Genomic DNA, 17,891 nt, shown 5'->3' on the forward strand with positions numbered 1-17,891 from the left:
GTGATTAGAAAATATGTGGACTGTTGTGTTCTGGAGAAAAGTAAACCAGGAGAAGGAGCATAAGCAGTGAAGAGATGGACTTGGGATCTTATACTAGGGTTTCAGGGAATGCTTCACTGAGGAAGTAGCAATGAAAGTGAGAAACTGAGTCTAAGTCAGTTACCTGGGAAGGGGCTTTAATTTTAAAGCAAAGAAAACAAAAGTGCAGTAGTCCTGGAGTTCCCAACAGGAAACAAACTGGACTAGTATCCATGAGGATGTGGGTTTGATCTCTAGTCTAGCTCAGTGGGTCAAGGATCCCACGGCACTGCCATGAACTGCAATGTAGGTTCAAGGCGTAGTTCAGATCTGGCATGTTGCTGAAGCAAGAGCTAAGTTTTCTGTAGGTATCTGGGAAGTTAAAAAAAAAAAAAATTAAACACCTTAGCTTGGAGTTCTAGCTCTTTGCCCTTTACCAACTCAGTAACCTTTACGAAGAAAACATTACCTTTCTGGAGCTTCAATTTGTTTCTCCAAATAAGGACAGCAGCACATAACTCAAAAGTTATTCCAAGGAGGAGTTCCCATCGTGGCGCAGTAGTTAACGAATCCGACTAGGAACCATGAGGTTGTGGGTTCCATCCCTGGCCTTGCTCAGTGGGTTAAGGATCCCACCTTGCTGTGAGCTGTGGTGTAGGTTGCAGACGCAGCTCAGATCCCGCTGTGGTGTAGGTTGCAGACGCAGCTCGGATCCCGCGTTGCTGTGGCTCTGGCGTAGGCTGGTGGCTAGGCTCTGATTAGACCCCTAGCCTGGGAACCTCCATATGCCCCGGGAAGCAGCCCTAGAAAAGGCAAAAAGACAAAAAAAAAAAAAGTTACTTCAAGGAGAAAAAAAGATGTCAAATGAGGAGAATAGCATCTATCGAATAAGAAGAATAGCATCTATCTGGAATTCCCATAGTGGCGCAGCAGAAACAAATCCGATTAGGAACCATGAGGTTGCACTTTCGATCCCTGGCCTCGCTCAGTGGGTTGAGGACCCGGCATTGCTGTGAGCTGTGGTATAGGTCGCAGAGGCGGCTCGTATCTGGTTGCTGTGGCTCTGGTGTGGGTGGAAAAAAATTAAAAAGAATAGCATCTATCACTAGGCCTTGTGGGGATTCATTGAATGAGATATTCCAAACAGAGCCACGACACACAAATTACTCCAGAAATGAAATATCAGTACTATGGTCCCTATGGGGGGTGCCCTACAAGCGGGCAGAGCTCTGCTGGCAGACTCAGCATCAGACTCCCAGGGAAAAGCTCTTTGAAGCTCCACAGGCATTTGTGGAACTGACTGTAAAGTTCACTTAAATACTTAGGACGATTTAGAAGTTTTTTTCCCTTCCAGTCTATTGTGATGTTCTGGCTTCTAAGAAACCATTTTCACTCTCTGAAACCTTTTGAACACATGCAGATCACGTTTTAAAAGGGCTAGAAATTAATCTACCACCAAATGGAATTTTTCCCACGGCGTTAGCAACGTCCTTTTTTCCAGCCCTCACTTCCTCAGAGCAGCGTCACTTTACCCGCATTTGGTGCCGGACGCCCTCCTTTTATAACAACGTGATGACATCCCCTCACGTCGCGCTTGCGCAGACATGGCGGTGTGACCACGCCCAGGCCGCGCTGAAACCTAACATCCACAGGGTCTCTGGTGCCTTCCGGAAAGGTCAGTGCGGGGTTCGGAGAGTGAGGTTCCACTGCAGGTAAGTGCCTGAGAGTGTCCGAAGGGCAGGTGGTGGGGAGGATGCTGCGAAGCAGGAAGAGGGAGGGTGATGAAGAAAGTTCCTGAGTCCTGGGAAGCGGGAGTTGGAGCGGTGGGTGAGCTGAGGACTCCGAGAAGCTACGAATCTTCGGTTCACAAGGCAGGCAGTTTTGGGGTTTGTCTGAAGTGCTGATGGCAGCCGCAACAGAAAAGAAGTTACCATGCACTCACTTCCCGGAATTTCCTTGACGCTGCTTTCGAAAGGGGGAGGAAGGCGGCGAGGATTGGCCTGCAGTGATTTCATTGAAAAATATCTGTAACTGGATCCCTTCCGGGCGAGCTGTCCACGGTGCTGAAAACAGAGCTGTGCCTTGAGGAGGAAACCCGTTGAGGGCAGGGCGGTGTTTCTGTTTCCCTTGGCTGAGTCAGTGTCCTACACTCAATGTGCGTCACTGAGGGGAAGGCTCAATTTTTAAAAAAGTACTATTACTAATAATTATAATAATAATCAAGGAGTTCCTGTTGTGGCTCATTGGTAATGAACCCAACTAATATCCATGAGGACTCAGGTTTGATCCCTGGCCTCACTCAGTGGGTTAAAGGATTTGCCCCCTAGCCTGGGATTTTCCATATGCCATGAGTATGCTCCCCCGCCCCCAACAACAACAACAAAACAGAAACAGATTCACAGACAAGGAGAACAAGACTTATGCTTGCCAAAAGAGTTTTGAGAAAAGGATGGAGTGGGAGGTTGGAGTGGGCAGATGCAAACTATGACATTTAGAATGAATAAACACCAAGGCCCTACTGCATAACATGAACTAGATTCAGTCTCCTGGGATATATATGTATAACTGGGTCACTATGCTGTACAGCAGAAGCTGGCACAACATTGTAAATAAACTATAACTTTAAGAAATAATCAATGCTGGACACTCCAGCAATGAGCAATCAGAATAAAAGTAGGAAAACCAGTGCTTCATTCCAAGAATGTTATTAATTTTATATTTATTTTATTTTACATTTATTAAATTATAACAGCTCAAATTGCATTCTCCCTTTGGGCAGGCACCTTTAGCTCTTGCATCCACCCCACCAGATGATCTGCCTTCAGACACACAGCCCTTAAAGTAGTTGGCTAGACTTCTCTCTGTATTGGCCCAGGTGCTTCAGCAAACGTGAGATGGTAGAACTGGTCAGTCTTCCAGTAAAGGAGAGACCATGAGTTTCTCATACTTCTCTCCCTCTCTCTGTGTCTGAGAGAAGGTGTTCCCTGTGTTAAATTTTACAGACCTGATTTTATTTTCTCTTTGTTGATTAAATAAAATGTTTACTAGTCTTAGTACCAGCTGCTTGTTTGTTTTGAATTCTGATTAAGGGGAGTTCCCGTCGTGGCTCAGTGGTTAACGAATCCGACTAGGAACCATGAGGTGGCAGGTTCAATCCCTGGCCTTGCTCCATGGGTTAAGGATCCAGCGTTGCTGGGATCTGTGGTGAAGGTTGAAGACATGGCTTGGATCCCGTGTTGCTGTGGCTGTGGCGTAGGCTGGCGGCTATGGCTCCAATCTGACCCCAAGCCTGGGAACCTCCATATGCTGCAGGAGCGGCCCAAGAAATGGCAAAAAGACAAAAAAATAAAATAAAAAAATTTTAAAAATGAATTCTGATTAAAGTTAAAGTATGGACAAAAAGAGGGGAAATGTGTTGCATTTACCTATGTTCTAGTGTTCTGGGACACATCTGGCATATGTAAAATTATGCACTGTGAGTAAAAATGTTTTTAAATGCATCTTTCACTTTATACATTATTACACCTCAGGCTGGATTTTTTCCCTTCTGAGAGAACCAATAGGTTGAGGTGCTGAATCATCAAATGTTGCAAAGCTGAGGACATGTGGTATAAGTATCTTTAAATGTTCTTATTATTTAGCAGAAAGCTTATAAAAGCAGCTTTGATTAAAGATGACATCCCTGTTTGCTGAGGAAATTTGCCTTTCTAAAAGACATGAAGAAATGTAAGTTTTTTAAGAAGTCTAATCTCAGTGTGTAAATTTTACTGTCTTTATTAGTGAAACTATGTGCACAGGAAGACTTAAAAATCTGAAAAGGTATTAATTTTCTGACACTTGCGAGATTTTGGTGTTAGGGAATGTCATTGTCCCTCAAGAATAACAAAAGTTTTGGAGTTCCTGTCATGACGCAGCGGGAACAAATCTGACTAGAAACCACGAGGCTGTGGGTTTGATCCCTGGCCTTGCTCAGCGGGTTAAGGATCCGGGGGTGCCATGATCTGTGGTGTAGGTTGAAGACATGGCATGGATCCTTTGTTGCTGTGGCTGTGATGTAGGCTGACAGCTATAGGTCCGATTGAACCCTTGGCCAGGGAACCTCCATATGCCACGTGTTCGGCCCTTAAGACGAGAAAAAAAATTTTTTAATATAATCATGTTTTAAGTGTTTTTACTTCTTGTTACTAATATCTAGATAAATTCATTCTTCCTCTCACCCTTTCTAGGCTCCAGACTGGTTTTTTTTTTTTTTTTTTTTTTTTTTTGCTTTTTTAGAGCGGTGCCAGTGGCACATGGAGGTTCCCAGGCTGGGGTCGTATCGGAGTTATAGCTGCCGGCCTACACTACAGCTCACCACAACGCCAGATCCTTAACCCATTGAGGAAGGCTAGGGATCGAACATGCAACCTCATGGTTCTAGTCAGATTTGTTTCCTCTGCACCACCACGGAAACGCCCCCCCCCTTTTTTTTCCACACTGGTTTTTAATGAACTTGTCTAAGCCTCTTACTGGCTGGCATTCATGGGCATGTACCCTGCACAGGCACAGGCTCTGCACCTCCTTTAGCACTCTGATGTCAATGTCTTTCAATTCCCAATAATTTTTTAAACAAGGGCCCCCAATTTTTATTTTGCACTGGACCCTGTAAATTAGCTGGATAGTCCTGTACGTCTATTTAGTATTAACCCTTCTCTAACCTCTCTTTGTGGGCTCTCATGTTTTCCTTTCCTCTAATTACCAGGCTCTTTTCTGTGACCTTCTAAGGTATTCTTCTTATGAAAAAGACTGTTCAAAAACCTGGGTTTTTAGTTCTCCCCTCAAGAACAGCCCTTTGCAACACAATGTTTCTTGAGAATCTCCATTATTTGGGAAATGGCTAGACTTGTGTACCATTTGTGTATTTTTTCTCATCTGATCATAAACTTGTAAAATGAGAATGGCAAGGTAGTTTGATAATTTACAACATTCTACATGTTTCTTCAGTCACTGCTTTACCTTGTGAGTATGCATGAGTACACACAGCCTCTCACTCATATATGGAACCATCATCTTTCACTTGGAAAAGGAGGGAAAAAAATATTTTTATTGCTTCTTCAAACATATGGAAGTTTAGCACAATTCTAAATGTGTAACATAAGATTCAGGGGTACTGAAGTGTTAAGCAGAAGGTTTCGTATAGCAAGTTATATCAATGTATGTGTGAGGGGAGGTATATATAAGTATGTGTACAAAGGGATATGTGTTACAGTTTGCATTTTCACTAAATATTTTTCAACACTCAAAAATAATTTTAAAAGACCATAAAGGTTTAAAAAAAAAAACAGAAGCATGTACTTACGGCATAAATATGAAAATAAAAATAATTTTACCCAGACTTAAGACTTATTGAACTACTAAGTTTTTCAGTTTTAGTAACTGACGTAGTAACTGGCTTTCAAAATAGGTTGAACTTGAAGTGAGAGGCAATTATGAAATGAATTACTTATATTGGTCATCAATAAAATGTTTCCTCATTTAATTTTATATCATCTTCATTTTCTCTAGAGTATCACAAAGATTAATGTTACTTCAACAAATGGAGAATAAACTTGGAGATCAAAATAAGGAAAAGGCATCTCAGAGGCAAGCAGCTGAGAATGCTTTTAAAAGGAACCTTAGTCTTTTAAAGGTAAGATTCTCTGACTTAAGCATAGAGATTTTCCCCACTTTTGCAAAAAGGTTTTAAGTGAATTTCATAATTTTGATTTCTATAATTTCTTGGTTTTGAATAACAAATAGAATTAATGATGCACAACCTATGTTAACTGGACAAATGGTATATGGGTTCTCATTTTTTAAACTGAAAACTTGAAGTTTGCTTATGCTAAATGATTTTAATCAACCAGAAAAATCAGAGGAATTTTAAGGTCATCTTTGTGCAAGAAGTAATCAATACAAGACGTAGCTTGTATCTTCTATTTGTAAGAAGATCCTGAAACAGGATAAAGTAACTATCACATATTGAGAACAATTTGATTTTGCCCTGCTACAGCCACGGTCAACATACAGAATTCCTACATAAGATAACAGATTTCTCAGATCTTTTTGATGGTGATGGAGGAGGTGGTCAAAGCATGTAATTGCGCAGGGCCTCAACCATTTGGCCAGTGTGCCCATTTGGAGTAAAATCATATGTGTAACATTTTTGGCTGCTTGCTATACTTTGCTTCCAGAATTGTATGGCTTCATCCATAATTAAAACCCTAAAGTTTGCTTCCATTCAAGCTTCCAAGAGATCCTATGACTAAAACATTTGGTAGTAAGGCTATATTATTTAAGTTATAAAGCAGTGTTTTCAGTTTTTTATTGTTAAATATTTTCATCGATAGGCATGATGTAGTTATCTTCTGTCCTCACTAGAGGATAAAGGAAGAGGAAAATTCAGTTATCTTCTCAGCTTCTGGCAGTTTGATCCACAGTAATTTAAGTCACAGCCATAGTGCTACCAAAGCATTCTATATTGCCATATGTCTTACTTGCCCAATGGTGTTTGCAATATTTATTTTTAAATGGAAATATATAGGATAATCTAGAATTTGCTCTGAAAAGTCAGAAAAACTAAATCAGAAGTCTTGAAGGCTTGATTGCTACTTTCCTACAGCAAGTGCAGGTAATATTAAGTGTCTTTCTTTTAATGAGCAAGTATTTGATGAATGCCTGGAGGGTTCTTGCTAGTTCTGGGCAGAAATTGAGGATAACAAAATAAGAATAAATTAGAGTTCTTTAGATCAGGTAGCTTACAGGTTCAGTTGATGACATAAGGTTGTCAGGCACAAAATAGAGACCTTATTTGATCAGACATTAATTATGTAGACTACTCAGTGCTTTAGGAGTAAGTGTAAAAACTCTGAGAGCTAGAATATTCTATAAGGTCTTAGAGAGGAAGCTAAGCTGGAGCTGTGTTCCAATAGGCAGATTGGAAAGTCATTCCATTGGATTCTTAAGGAAGAGCCAAGACCAAAAGAATAAATGGTCTTGCTAATGTTTACGGGATCCTGAGTTAACTAGCTTGCAAAGTCACAGGAAACAAGGTTGACTATGCATCATGTGATCAAATGATGAAGTTGAATTTTGATATGTAGAGATAACATAGTACTGAAAGTAAGCCAAAAAAAAAAAAAAAAAAGAGAGAGAGAGAGAGACTTATATAAGAAACATATGAATGGGTCTTAGATTCACTTTACTATACACCTGAAAGTAATACAACATTGCATAAGTAAACTCTACTCCAATAAAATTAAATAAAAAATTAAAAAAAAAGAAACATATGAGTGGGTCTTCAAGAAAGATTTATTTGCTTTTTAGATGCAAAGTGATTTCAATAATGGAGAGATTGGATTTAAGGAAGGGAGCTAAGAAATCATTGTCATATCCAGGAGGAAGATAACCTAGTTTCAGAGTCATGAGAAACCAGTTTGGTACAGTATTTTTTCCCATAATTATCAACTAATATAGTATCACCATAAAAAACTTGAAAGGGCAAAGATGAAAAAGCATACCTTCTTTCCAAATCATCCTGTCCATCCAGGATGGTAAATTTCCTTTCAGTCTTTTTATGAACATTTTCCAAATATCTATTTCCAAGCACTCAGATACAGTACTTGCTGTTAGAAATGCAGTTTTTTCCCCTATTTTTTAAACATACTTTGGATAATTGGATATGCATTTTTTGTCCCTTTTTCCCCCCTCATATTTTTTAAACTTCAGATATAATTTTAGTGGCTCTACAATAGAAGTTATTGTGAAAGTAAAATAAATAGGACTTGATTACAGAATTTGAGTTGGGAGAGACTTTTTTTTGGTCTTTTTTTTTTTTTATGGTAATACCCACGGCATATTCTCAGGCTAGGGGTCAAATCGGAGCGTAGCCGACAGCCTACACCACAGCCACAGCAACACAGGATCCAAGTCACGTCTGTGACCTACACCACAGCTCACGGCAACCCACTAAGCGAGGCCAGGGATCAAACCTCATGTTCTCATGGATCCTAGTGGGGTTCGTTAGTACTGATCCATTGATGGGAACTCCTGGGAGAGACTTTTAAAAGCATACAGATTAGAGTCTCATCAAAAGGTTTTCTTTTTTAGCATAAAAACTTTTTCCAAGCTGTAAAATAGATAGAAGTGGACCTGCTTTGGCCCAAAGCCATATGCATTCAGCCCTTCCTGGCCTGTACTGCTATGGTTCTAAGGAACTGTAAAAACCACTGATCCTGGGTAATCCCTTAAATTAGAGATGAGGAAACCATCAGGTAACTACTCCTAATCCTCCTTCTCAAGGCCAGGTTAAGTTATGTCAGGATAACGGATGCTTAAGTACAGAATGCACTTTAAAATGGTGCCATTGATAAATTCCTATCATGGCTCAGCTGAAATGAATATGAGTAGTATCCATGAGGACACAGGTTCGATCCCTGGCCTCACTCAGTGGGTTAAGGATCCTGTGTTGCCATGAGCTGTGGTGTAGATCAAAGACGTGGCTCTGATCTGGTGTTGCTGTGGCTGTGGTGTAGTCCAGTGGCTACAGCTCTGATTTTGACCCCTAATCTGGGGACCTCCATATGCCACAGGAGCGGCCCTAAAAGACAAAAAAAAAAAAAAAAAAAGGGTGCCATTGAAACTTGGCAGCATTCCTGTTATAAAGATAGTAACAAAATAAGGATGCCCTTATCGCTGTTCATTATTTGACTTTATTCACATATTCTGAACAGTATCATAAACACAAAAAGGGCATAAGCTTTAATTTCTGGAAAGATACTAACTCTAGCATCTTTCCATGATACAGGTTTATACTCAGAGCAGCCAAAATTGTTTTAAAACTAGTATGAGTTGAGTAAAATTAATGGATAAAACTTAAGCATATAAAAATCAATCATAATCCTATATACACAGCTGGAGAATAGAGATCACACTCACATTAGCAATAACTTGGGAATTCTCTTGACAAGGGATAGGCATGACTGGTATGAAGATAGTAACAGTAATAACAATTTAGTGGCAGCTTTAAGTGAAAACTTAAATGGAGACATAGGCTTTAACCCTGATTGAGGAGCCTATTACTTTTCTAAGTTAGTTGTCACATAGTGTTTTTTTTTTTTTCTTTTTTTCTTTTGGCTACGCACGGCATATGAAAGTTCTCAGGCCGGAGAGGGAATATGAGCCACAGATGCAACCTACATCATAGCTGTGGCAACAATGCCAGATCCTTAACCCTCTGTGCCACAGTGCGAACTCCGCAAAGTTATTTTCAGATTTAATACAATCCCAACAACAACAAAAAAATTCTCTACTTGCATTTGAAAACAAAATATATTAGCAAGAATATCCAAGAATGATTTTAAAAGGGGAACAGAAGAGACTAATCCCATCAAAGAATCAAACATATTAGTAAGAGAATGAATAGGAGTAAGTAGTGAAGGAAACTTATAGTGAGGATTTAGTCAATAAGAATTATAGAAGATAGTGGCTTTGAAAACAGTCTCAATTATTTTTTTCTATTAGTATTAATAAAATGAAATATTACATTGAGAAGACAGAGAGCATTTTATTTCCACAAATACTTCTGTGATGTGAACTATCATCTCTCCCACCTTTCCCTCCATAAAATTTGGTTTAACCCCAAAAAAGGCGATTTTGTGGTTACCAACATCCTCTTGTGAGGAAGATGGGAGCATCCTACAGCAGATTAGAGATACAGCAAGTGCTTCCCTTCAGCAACAGCCTGGAAGCCTCCATGGGGGAGCTGGCAGAACATTCAACACACTGCCTCCCAGGATGGCCAGTGACTTCCCAGCCAGTGTTTCTCCTCTTTCCTCCTCACATTTCTTTTTTCTATCATTTGTACCCTGATCCCACACTTCATGCTTTAGTATCTTATTTTTTTCTGTCCCAGAAGGTGCTGCTCCAACAGATTAAAAGATTAAACCCAGCCCAGGCCTCCCTGGGTTGGGAGGGACAGATCCATGTAGGGAGGAGGAAAGAGAGAAATCTTGGGATAAGACTTTTTGTGTTCTTATCTTTTTCCTAATCAGGAATCAACTCATTCATAAAGGCTCCTGAATCATGCCAGAGTAGCATTTATACCATCATCCACACTGGAAAGTTGTTTTTTTAATTGTTGTGAACAATTTCATACCTAGAGAAAGAGGAACAGAAGAATGTTTTTCCAGGCCCTTCTCACCCAGATTCAATCCTTATCAGAACACAGACTATCTTGTTTTGTCTGCACTCTTCATCTCCACCCCCCACCCAAGATCATTTTGAAGCTAATCCTCAGACACTGCTTTGTTTCATCTGTAAATATTTTAGTATGTCTCTTTCTGTATTTCACTGTTTATCACTGAAAGATAGGCACTATTCGAAGCAAAATTGAAATATCAGTATCAACCTAAGAAATTAACAATAAAGCCTCAAATATCCAATCAGGTTCCAAATGAAATCCAATCTGTAATTGCCTGATAGGTCTCCTGCATTTCTAAAATTGTCCCCTGCCCCTCCCCCCACCCCTTGAATATATCTGATGAAGGAATTGGGTGTTGGTACTATAGAGTTTCTGGATGTTGCTAATTCCATCACTGAGGTACCCATTTAACATGTCCCTGTGTTCCCCCTAATTCCTTTAATTAACAGATCTAAGTTGTGATATGCAAAAGAAATACAATTCAAGCCACATAATTTTAGATTTTCTAGTAACCACTTTTTTTTTGGCTGCACACATAGCATGCTGCATGCCAAAGTTCTTGGGCCAGGGATCAAACCCATGCCACAGCACTGATCCTAGCCACAGCAGTGACAACACCAGATTCTTAACCCACTAGGCCATCAGGCAACTCCTAGCAAACACTTTTAAAAACCTCAAAAGAAACAGAGAATATATTATGAAAGTTTCAATCATATAAGCTATTTCAAATGTAATGGCTATAAAAGTTAGTAAATATTTTATATGATTTTTTCTTACTAGCCTTTCATTCTTCAATGTGTATTTTATGCTTACAGCACAGCACATCTTAGTTCAGTTTTACATTTCAAGTGCTCAGCAGCCACATAAGGCTAAGGAATGCTACATTAACTGCTGGTAAGAGAGGCCCCATCAGATTCAGGTTGTATGTTTTGAGGAAGAACACTTCCATAACGCCTGGTTGTCTCTCTTTTTGTGGAATGTTAGCAGTCATTGATGATCACTGCCTGAATACATTCATTAGGGGTTGCAAAAAGCATATTCGAATTCTTTTATCCTTTCCCATTCCTTCTCATTTATATTAAGAGAAACTTCCCCTCATCCATTATTTGGTAACACTGAAGTATACTTCGCAGAGGAAAAAGCATGAGGAGTGCCCGGTTCTCTCTTTTTTAGTTTTCAAAACAATAGATTGGTTCTCTAGTATCCTCAAAAAGTGACCAATTAGGTATTGTTGGTTTGGATTGGGTTCGTTTTTGAGGTATGTGATAGATATTTGAAATGCTTCAACTGTTTCCATTTTTATTCCAATTTATTCTCAATTGTCCCCTTGTCCAAGAGGGAGCCTCTTCAGTTTAGCTCCTGAATGCTTCTTCATCTTCTTCTTTTTTTTTTTTTTTTTTTTTTTTGGTCTTTTGTCTTTTTAGGGCCACACCCATGGCATATGGAGGTTCCCAAGCTAGGGATCTAATCAGAGCTGTAGCCACCGGCCTATGCCACAGCCACAGGGAACAGTAGATCCAAGCCACGTCTGTGACCTACAGCTCACAGCAATGCCGGATCCTTAACCCAGTGAGCGAGGCCAGGGATCGAATTCAGAACCTCATGGTTCCTAGTCAGATTCGTTCCGCTGCAACACACGGGTACTCTTTGAATGCTTCTGATGGGATCTTAACAGTCTAACAATTTCCTTTCTTTCTGGTCTGATGAAATCTTCTAGGCTTAAAGTGCATTTGCTGCTTTGAGTGGAATTGTTGTTCCAAGGAGCCCTGGATCCTTTTGATAGGAAATATGTTTAGAGCCCCCAGTTTAGGCACTAGTGGTGTCTATTGCCTTTTTAAAAAAGAAAAAAAAAAAAAAAAAAAAAAAAAGATAAAAGACACCAAGAGTTCATATCAGAAACTCCAGAATTCCAGTTTGCAAGACTTTTAACTTAAAATCATGGATCTTGTACCTCTAACTTTTTTTCTCAAGCCAAAAATCTGTTCCCAAAGAATTTTCCAACACCAACATAACTACTTATTTACTTTATCCTGTCATACAAACAGCACTGTTACCACTAATGTGATTACTGAGAATGGTTTTCAGTAAGATACTTTTTACAAGCCTTTTTGCCCTTAGGGTATTTTTCCCTAAAGATGCTCAGTCAAAATATTGTTTTCTAAGACCATTTGATGTACTTCTCCATGTGGTTATACCACCAACCAGATAGCAGTTAGATTTGTTTCTTTTCATTTTCAATTTGTAGGGATCAGTTTTTCACTTGTTCTATCACTGTAAAAAATTCTAAATGGTCTAGTGACAAGTCTATACACAAGACAACAAAGTATAGTCAGAGAAAGCTGAGCAGCTAGCCTCTCTTCCTTTCTTTTCTCCTCTTTTCCACTTGGGCGCCCTTTTTCTTTAAAAAAATAAATAAATTTTGGGAGGAGTTCCTTTTGTGGCTCAGCGGTTAGTAAAACCTACTAGAATCCATGAGGACGCAGTTTTGATCCCCGGCCTCACTCAGTGGGTTAAGGATCCAGTGTTGCCATAAGTTGTGGTGTAGGTCAAAGACGGCTCAGATCCCACGTTGCTGTGGCTCTGGTATAGCCTGGTGGCTACAGTTCCAATGGGACCCCTAGCCTGGGAACCTCTATATGCTGCCAGTGCAGCCCTAAAAAAAAGACAAGACACAAAAACAACAAAAAAAAAGAGAAGCCAAAAAATAAATGTTTGGTTTATACTCGGGAAACTTGGACACCTCAGTCTGTATTTATATAATGACTATGTAGTACCTAGTACATACCCTGTGCTTTAGAAGGTGCGGGTCACATTGCTGAGATTTTGAGTCAGGCTATGAACTCATGCTTGATCCTCTGTGTTGCTGGTGCTGATTGTTTTTCTGGTTTTTTTTTTTTTTTTTTTTTTTTTAATCTAGAGGAAGACATAGTCGAAGCAGTTTTTTAGCAAAACCCATCAATTCCATGTTAGCTGTGGACTGAAGCAAAATGAGTCTAGGCATGAGTCCAAGAGAGTACTGAGTACTTGTTGAATGAGTAAGTGTAATTACAAGGCCACGGCATTGAGAATGGCATGGAAAGGCTATGGGAAACATCCGGAAAGCACAATGCATGGAGCTTTGAATTATTAAATGACAGGAGTGAGAAGAGGATACAGCCTAGGTATCTGGGTGGATGGAACTCTAACTCTCATGCATTCAGGAGGAGAAGATGGGCTTAGTTTTATCAGGTTGAGAAAATAGGGCTGGGAAGAAACTTAGCCATCCTTTTCCAGTAGTAATTGAAGCTGGATAAGAGACAATCTTGGAGGGAGAAAAAGTAAAAAGTAAAAAGATGGGGACAGATGTCACAAATCTTAAGAAAGCTCCACTGAGGATTAACAAGAGAAAAAGGAACCAGCCAAAGAGGAGGAGGAGTCCGAGGGGTAAGCCAAACATCTAAGAAAGTGAAATATGACTTAAGCTAAGGAAGAATTTATTGGCAGGGGTAATAATCCCTTGTCGAAATGGTGCAGAGATGACAGCTGGGTTGGTAACTGTAGGCCTGCTTTCCAGGCCATGCTTCCCTTCTCCTGCCCCTTCTGAGGCCAGTCTGCTCTTCTCTAAGAGCTACTCACTACCTTATTTTCTGATCCTTAGGAAAAATGTTTTTTAATCTTGCCAATAGCTGTTAGATCTCAAGATAACTTTGTAACTTTTCTCAGAGTAATGGTAAAGGTGGGGTTATGATTTTTCATCTGATTTCTAAAAGCAAAAAGTGGTTTTTCCAAGACCTTGTCACATCTCAGTGTAATCAGCAGAGTTGGTCTCCCGGCTCTGTTGTATCATTGGCAGTAAATGCGTCTTTAGTGTGTGTCTCAGCATTCAACTTCTGGTCTGGGGTAGACATGCTAAGAGATGGCTTTTTCTCCCTAAATTGTTGTTTTTCCCCTTCAAATCACCTTCCTCTAGACAGCAGGTGCATTTGTGGTTGTGCAACTTTGGGGAGTCCCTTTAGGGAATTTCCTGTTTTTCCCTTTTCCATTTCACACCCATTCCTTGCTCCCGCCGCTGCCATCTGCTCTCTCTTTTCTCCTGTTCGGCTTTGGCTTCTTCACACCCCACTCCCACGCCCTTTTCCATCGCTCTCCGTCTGTCCAACAGCCCTGTACTTAGATCACTCCAGTGCTTGTACAGGGATCGGAGAACTTTCTCTTTTCTATCAACTCACTAAGCTGAGAGGAGGGACACAACTTACAACCAGTGCCCCTGAACTTGGCAAATGGAAGGGAGCACAAGACAACAGAGGTGCTGAACAGGGGAGTGTTAATGAAACAGGGCTCAAATGTTTCCCTAACAACTTGCAAAGTCTTAACTTTCTGAATATGCACTTTTTGTACAGATCTATGTAAAATCTTTACCTGGGTATAAATTAACCTTAAATATTCTTGTGTTTCTACAACCCTAAGAGAAAATACAAACATCTATAAATATAACTATAAAGTAATGCACGATGCTTGAATGCAATCAGCTAAAATATATACTACCTATCAATAAAACTTTCCCTTGAAATGAGCTTAGAAATATAGATAATATAGTTGGAAGGCTCTAATATAGATAATACAGTTGAAATCTTGAAAGGCTCTTATTGCAGAGTATGCTGGGATGTCATTGACCTTTTAAATATGGGCGTGGGGGGTGGATTTGCCTTGGTGTAAAATTTAAAAACAGAATCTTGAACCAAGTGATATGTGTGTCACTAATGTGCCACTTGCATGGTCTGGACAGATTAGAACTCTTCACTTTGAAGGTTAACTTGGCGTGGGTCTGAGTATCTGATTGTTTTTAGTATCTGAATATTTGACTATTTTATCCATCTGGCTGTTTTTAAAGGATTTTAAAAGCTAAGTTAGTACCCTGAGCAGTTTTAGAGGAAGTTCTTTTTCCAAGAATTATTGGCATTTACTAACTACTTAAAATGAAAAAGGCAGAACTTAGAAGTACCACCCCCACCCCCTGCCTTTTATTTTAAAATAAGAAACCCTGCGTTCTCTGTTTGAAACTGGTTAATTAAGCAATGATCAGTTCTCCAATGGTGCTGCCTCCATCAGTTCAAACCCTGTATCCAGAGCAGAGCTGAAGTAAGAGATCTGGGATATAGATACTACTATTACAGGTGCCATTTGTGTGTGTTGTATCAATACATTTTGTCTTTAAAATGCTGATATCTGTTACAGGATATTGAAGCGGCAGAGGAGTCTCTACAGACCCGAATTCATGCACTTCCACCACCTGAGGTGGTTTCTCTTGAGGTGAGAACCTTAAGAAGCAAATGTCAAAGGAGAGACCCTTTTCTGTTAGTAGTGTATTGTAAATTAACTAGTGTTTGTGTGTGTTTCCCAGATTTCTTCATTCAATAAAATAAACAAGAGGTGTCTGATTGATCTATGTCCACAGCACCATGCTTTGTACCTAGTAGATAATCCCTATGTATCTTGGTTTTTTAAATTTATATGAAGGGAAAATTTCATCAGGATCGTGTGTCTTTTCACAAAGTCACTTAAAAACAACTATCTTGTTAAATCCTAACAGACAATATGCACTAAATCTAAAGATGCCAGCATGCCTAACCAAAATGCTTTTCCTGTTGGCTGGTGTTAGAAGTAGCAGTTCAGTCTCTTCACCAAAAATGCAACCAATGCTATTTAAATGCATATTATCATGCAGTATAGTGTGGCTTTTGTCTGTTTTATTTTGCTCAGTTCAAGAACAGATTGGGAAGCTGGTTGGCAAAAATAAACCCTATTTGGTATATGAATGTCTTTGTGCTGAAAGAGAATTTGCTACATATAGAATACTTTGATTTCATATTTTTAATGACCTTTTTAAAATACAGTTTTGCTTGCTGCTTAACCAGGGATATAAATAGGCTCACAATTAAAGGCTGAGAATTTGCCCCCCAATTTTCTGTGTCATCTAGAGTAATAAATACATTTTTAAAAAAGGCAGTGATCAAGGATAGAAAAACTCCCATCCAAAGTTGTGCCTTGGGCATGTCTTTTTCTTTGTTGAATTTTCCAATACCTTCCTCTGGCCCTTAAGGGGCCCACACAATAGGGGTTAATCCAGCCGTGAATGGCGATGAAACTCCAAACCACAGGCCTTGGTTGGTATTTTTCTTAGCTAGTCTTGCACAGCAGGATGACCTTTATTTTAAGTATGTGAGGCTATTTCTCAGACCACATGCATAGATGCACAGATACACAGAATCCCTCACCATTTTCAATGTTCAGGATCCCCAGCCCTTTTTAATACCCAGAGTGAGTAATTATGTGTCCCCAGTGCTATCTAACTCTTGGGCTGAATTTCCCAAAATGAAGTTGATGGTAATGATCTCATATAAAATGCTCTCCTAAGACACAGGGCTTTTGGTAGTTTACTCTTCTCTGGCCTCCTTAGAGCACTCACCCAGGAAACCATCCACGTTCATAGATGCAATATAGCAATGTGGTGTGAGCTTTTATCGCTTGTAGGCTGCTACAGTCAGGGCTATAACACAACATCTCAACTGCCACGTTACTTGAATTAAAAATAGTTAGTTGATATTATTTTCTCATTCTACCCCAAAACTGGGGAGGAAGTTACAAGGTGCCATATCAAGTGCCCTTCTAAAAGACAGCGCAGATGCAGTGTTTTTCCCACATACAATTGAGTCAGTTCATCTGAATCCTCTTACCTACTCCTTCTCTTTCACTTCCTGACCTCATACCAGGTCAGATTTTTTTTTTTTCTGTGAACGCTAAAGCAGATGTTCCTGTTGAACCATTTCATTGTGATAACTTCAGCTTGGGGGAATTTTTAGGTATGGCATTGGGAACTTTGAAAACTTCACGATCCTGTAGCCATAAATGATACTACTGATAGTAATCACAAGATTGGCCACAAGAGGGCGTGTAAAATCACAATAAAAATTCTAAAACCTGTAATACTGCCAGGCTCTGGTTTTACTGAGAAATTTGAAAATTAACACTAGTAAGTAGCCAGATTTTTTTTCTAAAATTAACATAAAATATTCTGTAGAGGAAGTGCATTCCACGTATATGTGTGAGTGTATGTGTGTGTACACGCACACACACACACTTAAGTGAATAAACATTTAGACTATTATGAAGAGCCAAGTTCAATTGCTTGATACGCTTTTTTACTTTTGAATTTTTTTTTTTTCCAGACTCTTTACTGGGCATCAGTAGAAGAATATATTCCCAAATGGGAACAGTTTCTTTTAGGAAGAGCACCATATCCCATTGGTGTTGAAAATCAAATTGAAGCAGAAAATACCATTCAAAATAAAGCAGCAATAGCTTCTTCGCACACTGTTTCAAAAAACCTGTCTAGTAAAGCTGAGCATTAAAGAATGTGCAGGTCGCCACAGGAACTTTAGGAATCAAATATGTTCACATGGTCTCATTACCTTTCCACAGCAAGGAAGATTTGAGAATCCACTGGCAACTTTCAGCTTGTCACTTAGAGACTTAGAAACTTATTTCAATGTCATGGCTTTCCACCAAATCCATGGTAGTATTAAAAACTGTGATTGAAAGGTGGAATGTTGATTAAATAAATTGCTAGGTAAGTGTTGTGTTGTTTTCATTTTGTTTTGTTTTGTTTTTGGCCACC

At 39.5% G+C, this 17,891-nt stretch overlaps 1 protein-coding gene across 4 annotated transcripts; it reads left to right on the top strand.

Annotated features, from left to right (window-relative positions):
* Positions 815-17,847, top strand: C13H3orf14 (chromosome 13 C3orf14 homolog). 4 transcript variants are annotated; one of them, XM_001929294.5, is made up of 5 exons: positions 1,612-1,730; positions 3,660-3,744; positions 5,563-5,686; positions 15,452-15,526; positions 17,443-17,847. In XM_001929294.5, the coding sequence occupies exons 2-5, from the start codon at positions 3,692-3,694 to the stop codon at positions 17,623-17,625; spliced, it is 435 nt and encodes a 144-aa protein (XP_001929329.1). In that variant the 5' UTR covers positions 1,612-1,730; positions 3,660-3,691; the 3' UTR covers positions 17,626-17,847. The 4 variants fall into 4 exon arrangements, with proteins under 4 accessions (XP_003132336.2, XP_001929329.1, XP_005657132.1 ...); XM_005657075.3 differs by having other exon boundaries at positions 1,616-1,693; positions 3,663-3,744; XM_005657073.3 differs by having other exon boundaries at positions 1,629-1,730; positions 3,663-3,744.

The sequence above is a fragment of the Sus scrofa genome, chromosome 13 (assembly GCF_000003025.6).
Source record: "Sus scrofa isolate TJ Tabasco breed Duroc chromosome 13, Sscrofa11.1, whole genome shotgun sequence".
NCBI lineage: Eukaryota > Metazoa > Chordata > Mammalia > Artiodactyla > Suidae > Sus > Sus scrofa.

Excerpts from the sequence above, each read along its gene's own strand:
- C13H3orf14 (XM_003132288.4), top strand. The coding sequence starts at position 1,591 with ATGACATCCCCTCACGTCGCGCTTGCGCAGACATGGCGGTGTGACCAC. Across the intron at positions 1,731-5,562 it reads AGAGTGAGGTTCCACTGCAG|AGTATCACAAAGATTAATGT; the intron begins GTAAGTGCCTGA and ends CATTTTCTCTAG. Across the intron at positions 15,527-17,442 it reads CTGAGGTGGTTTCTCTTGAG|ACTCTTTACTGGGCATCAGT; the intron begins GTGAGAACCTTA and ends TTTTTTTTCCAG.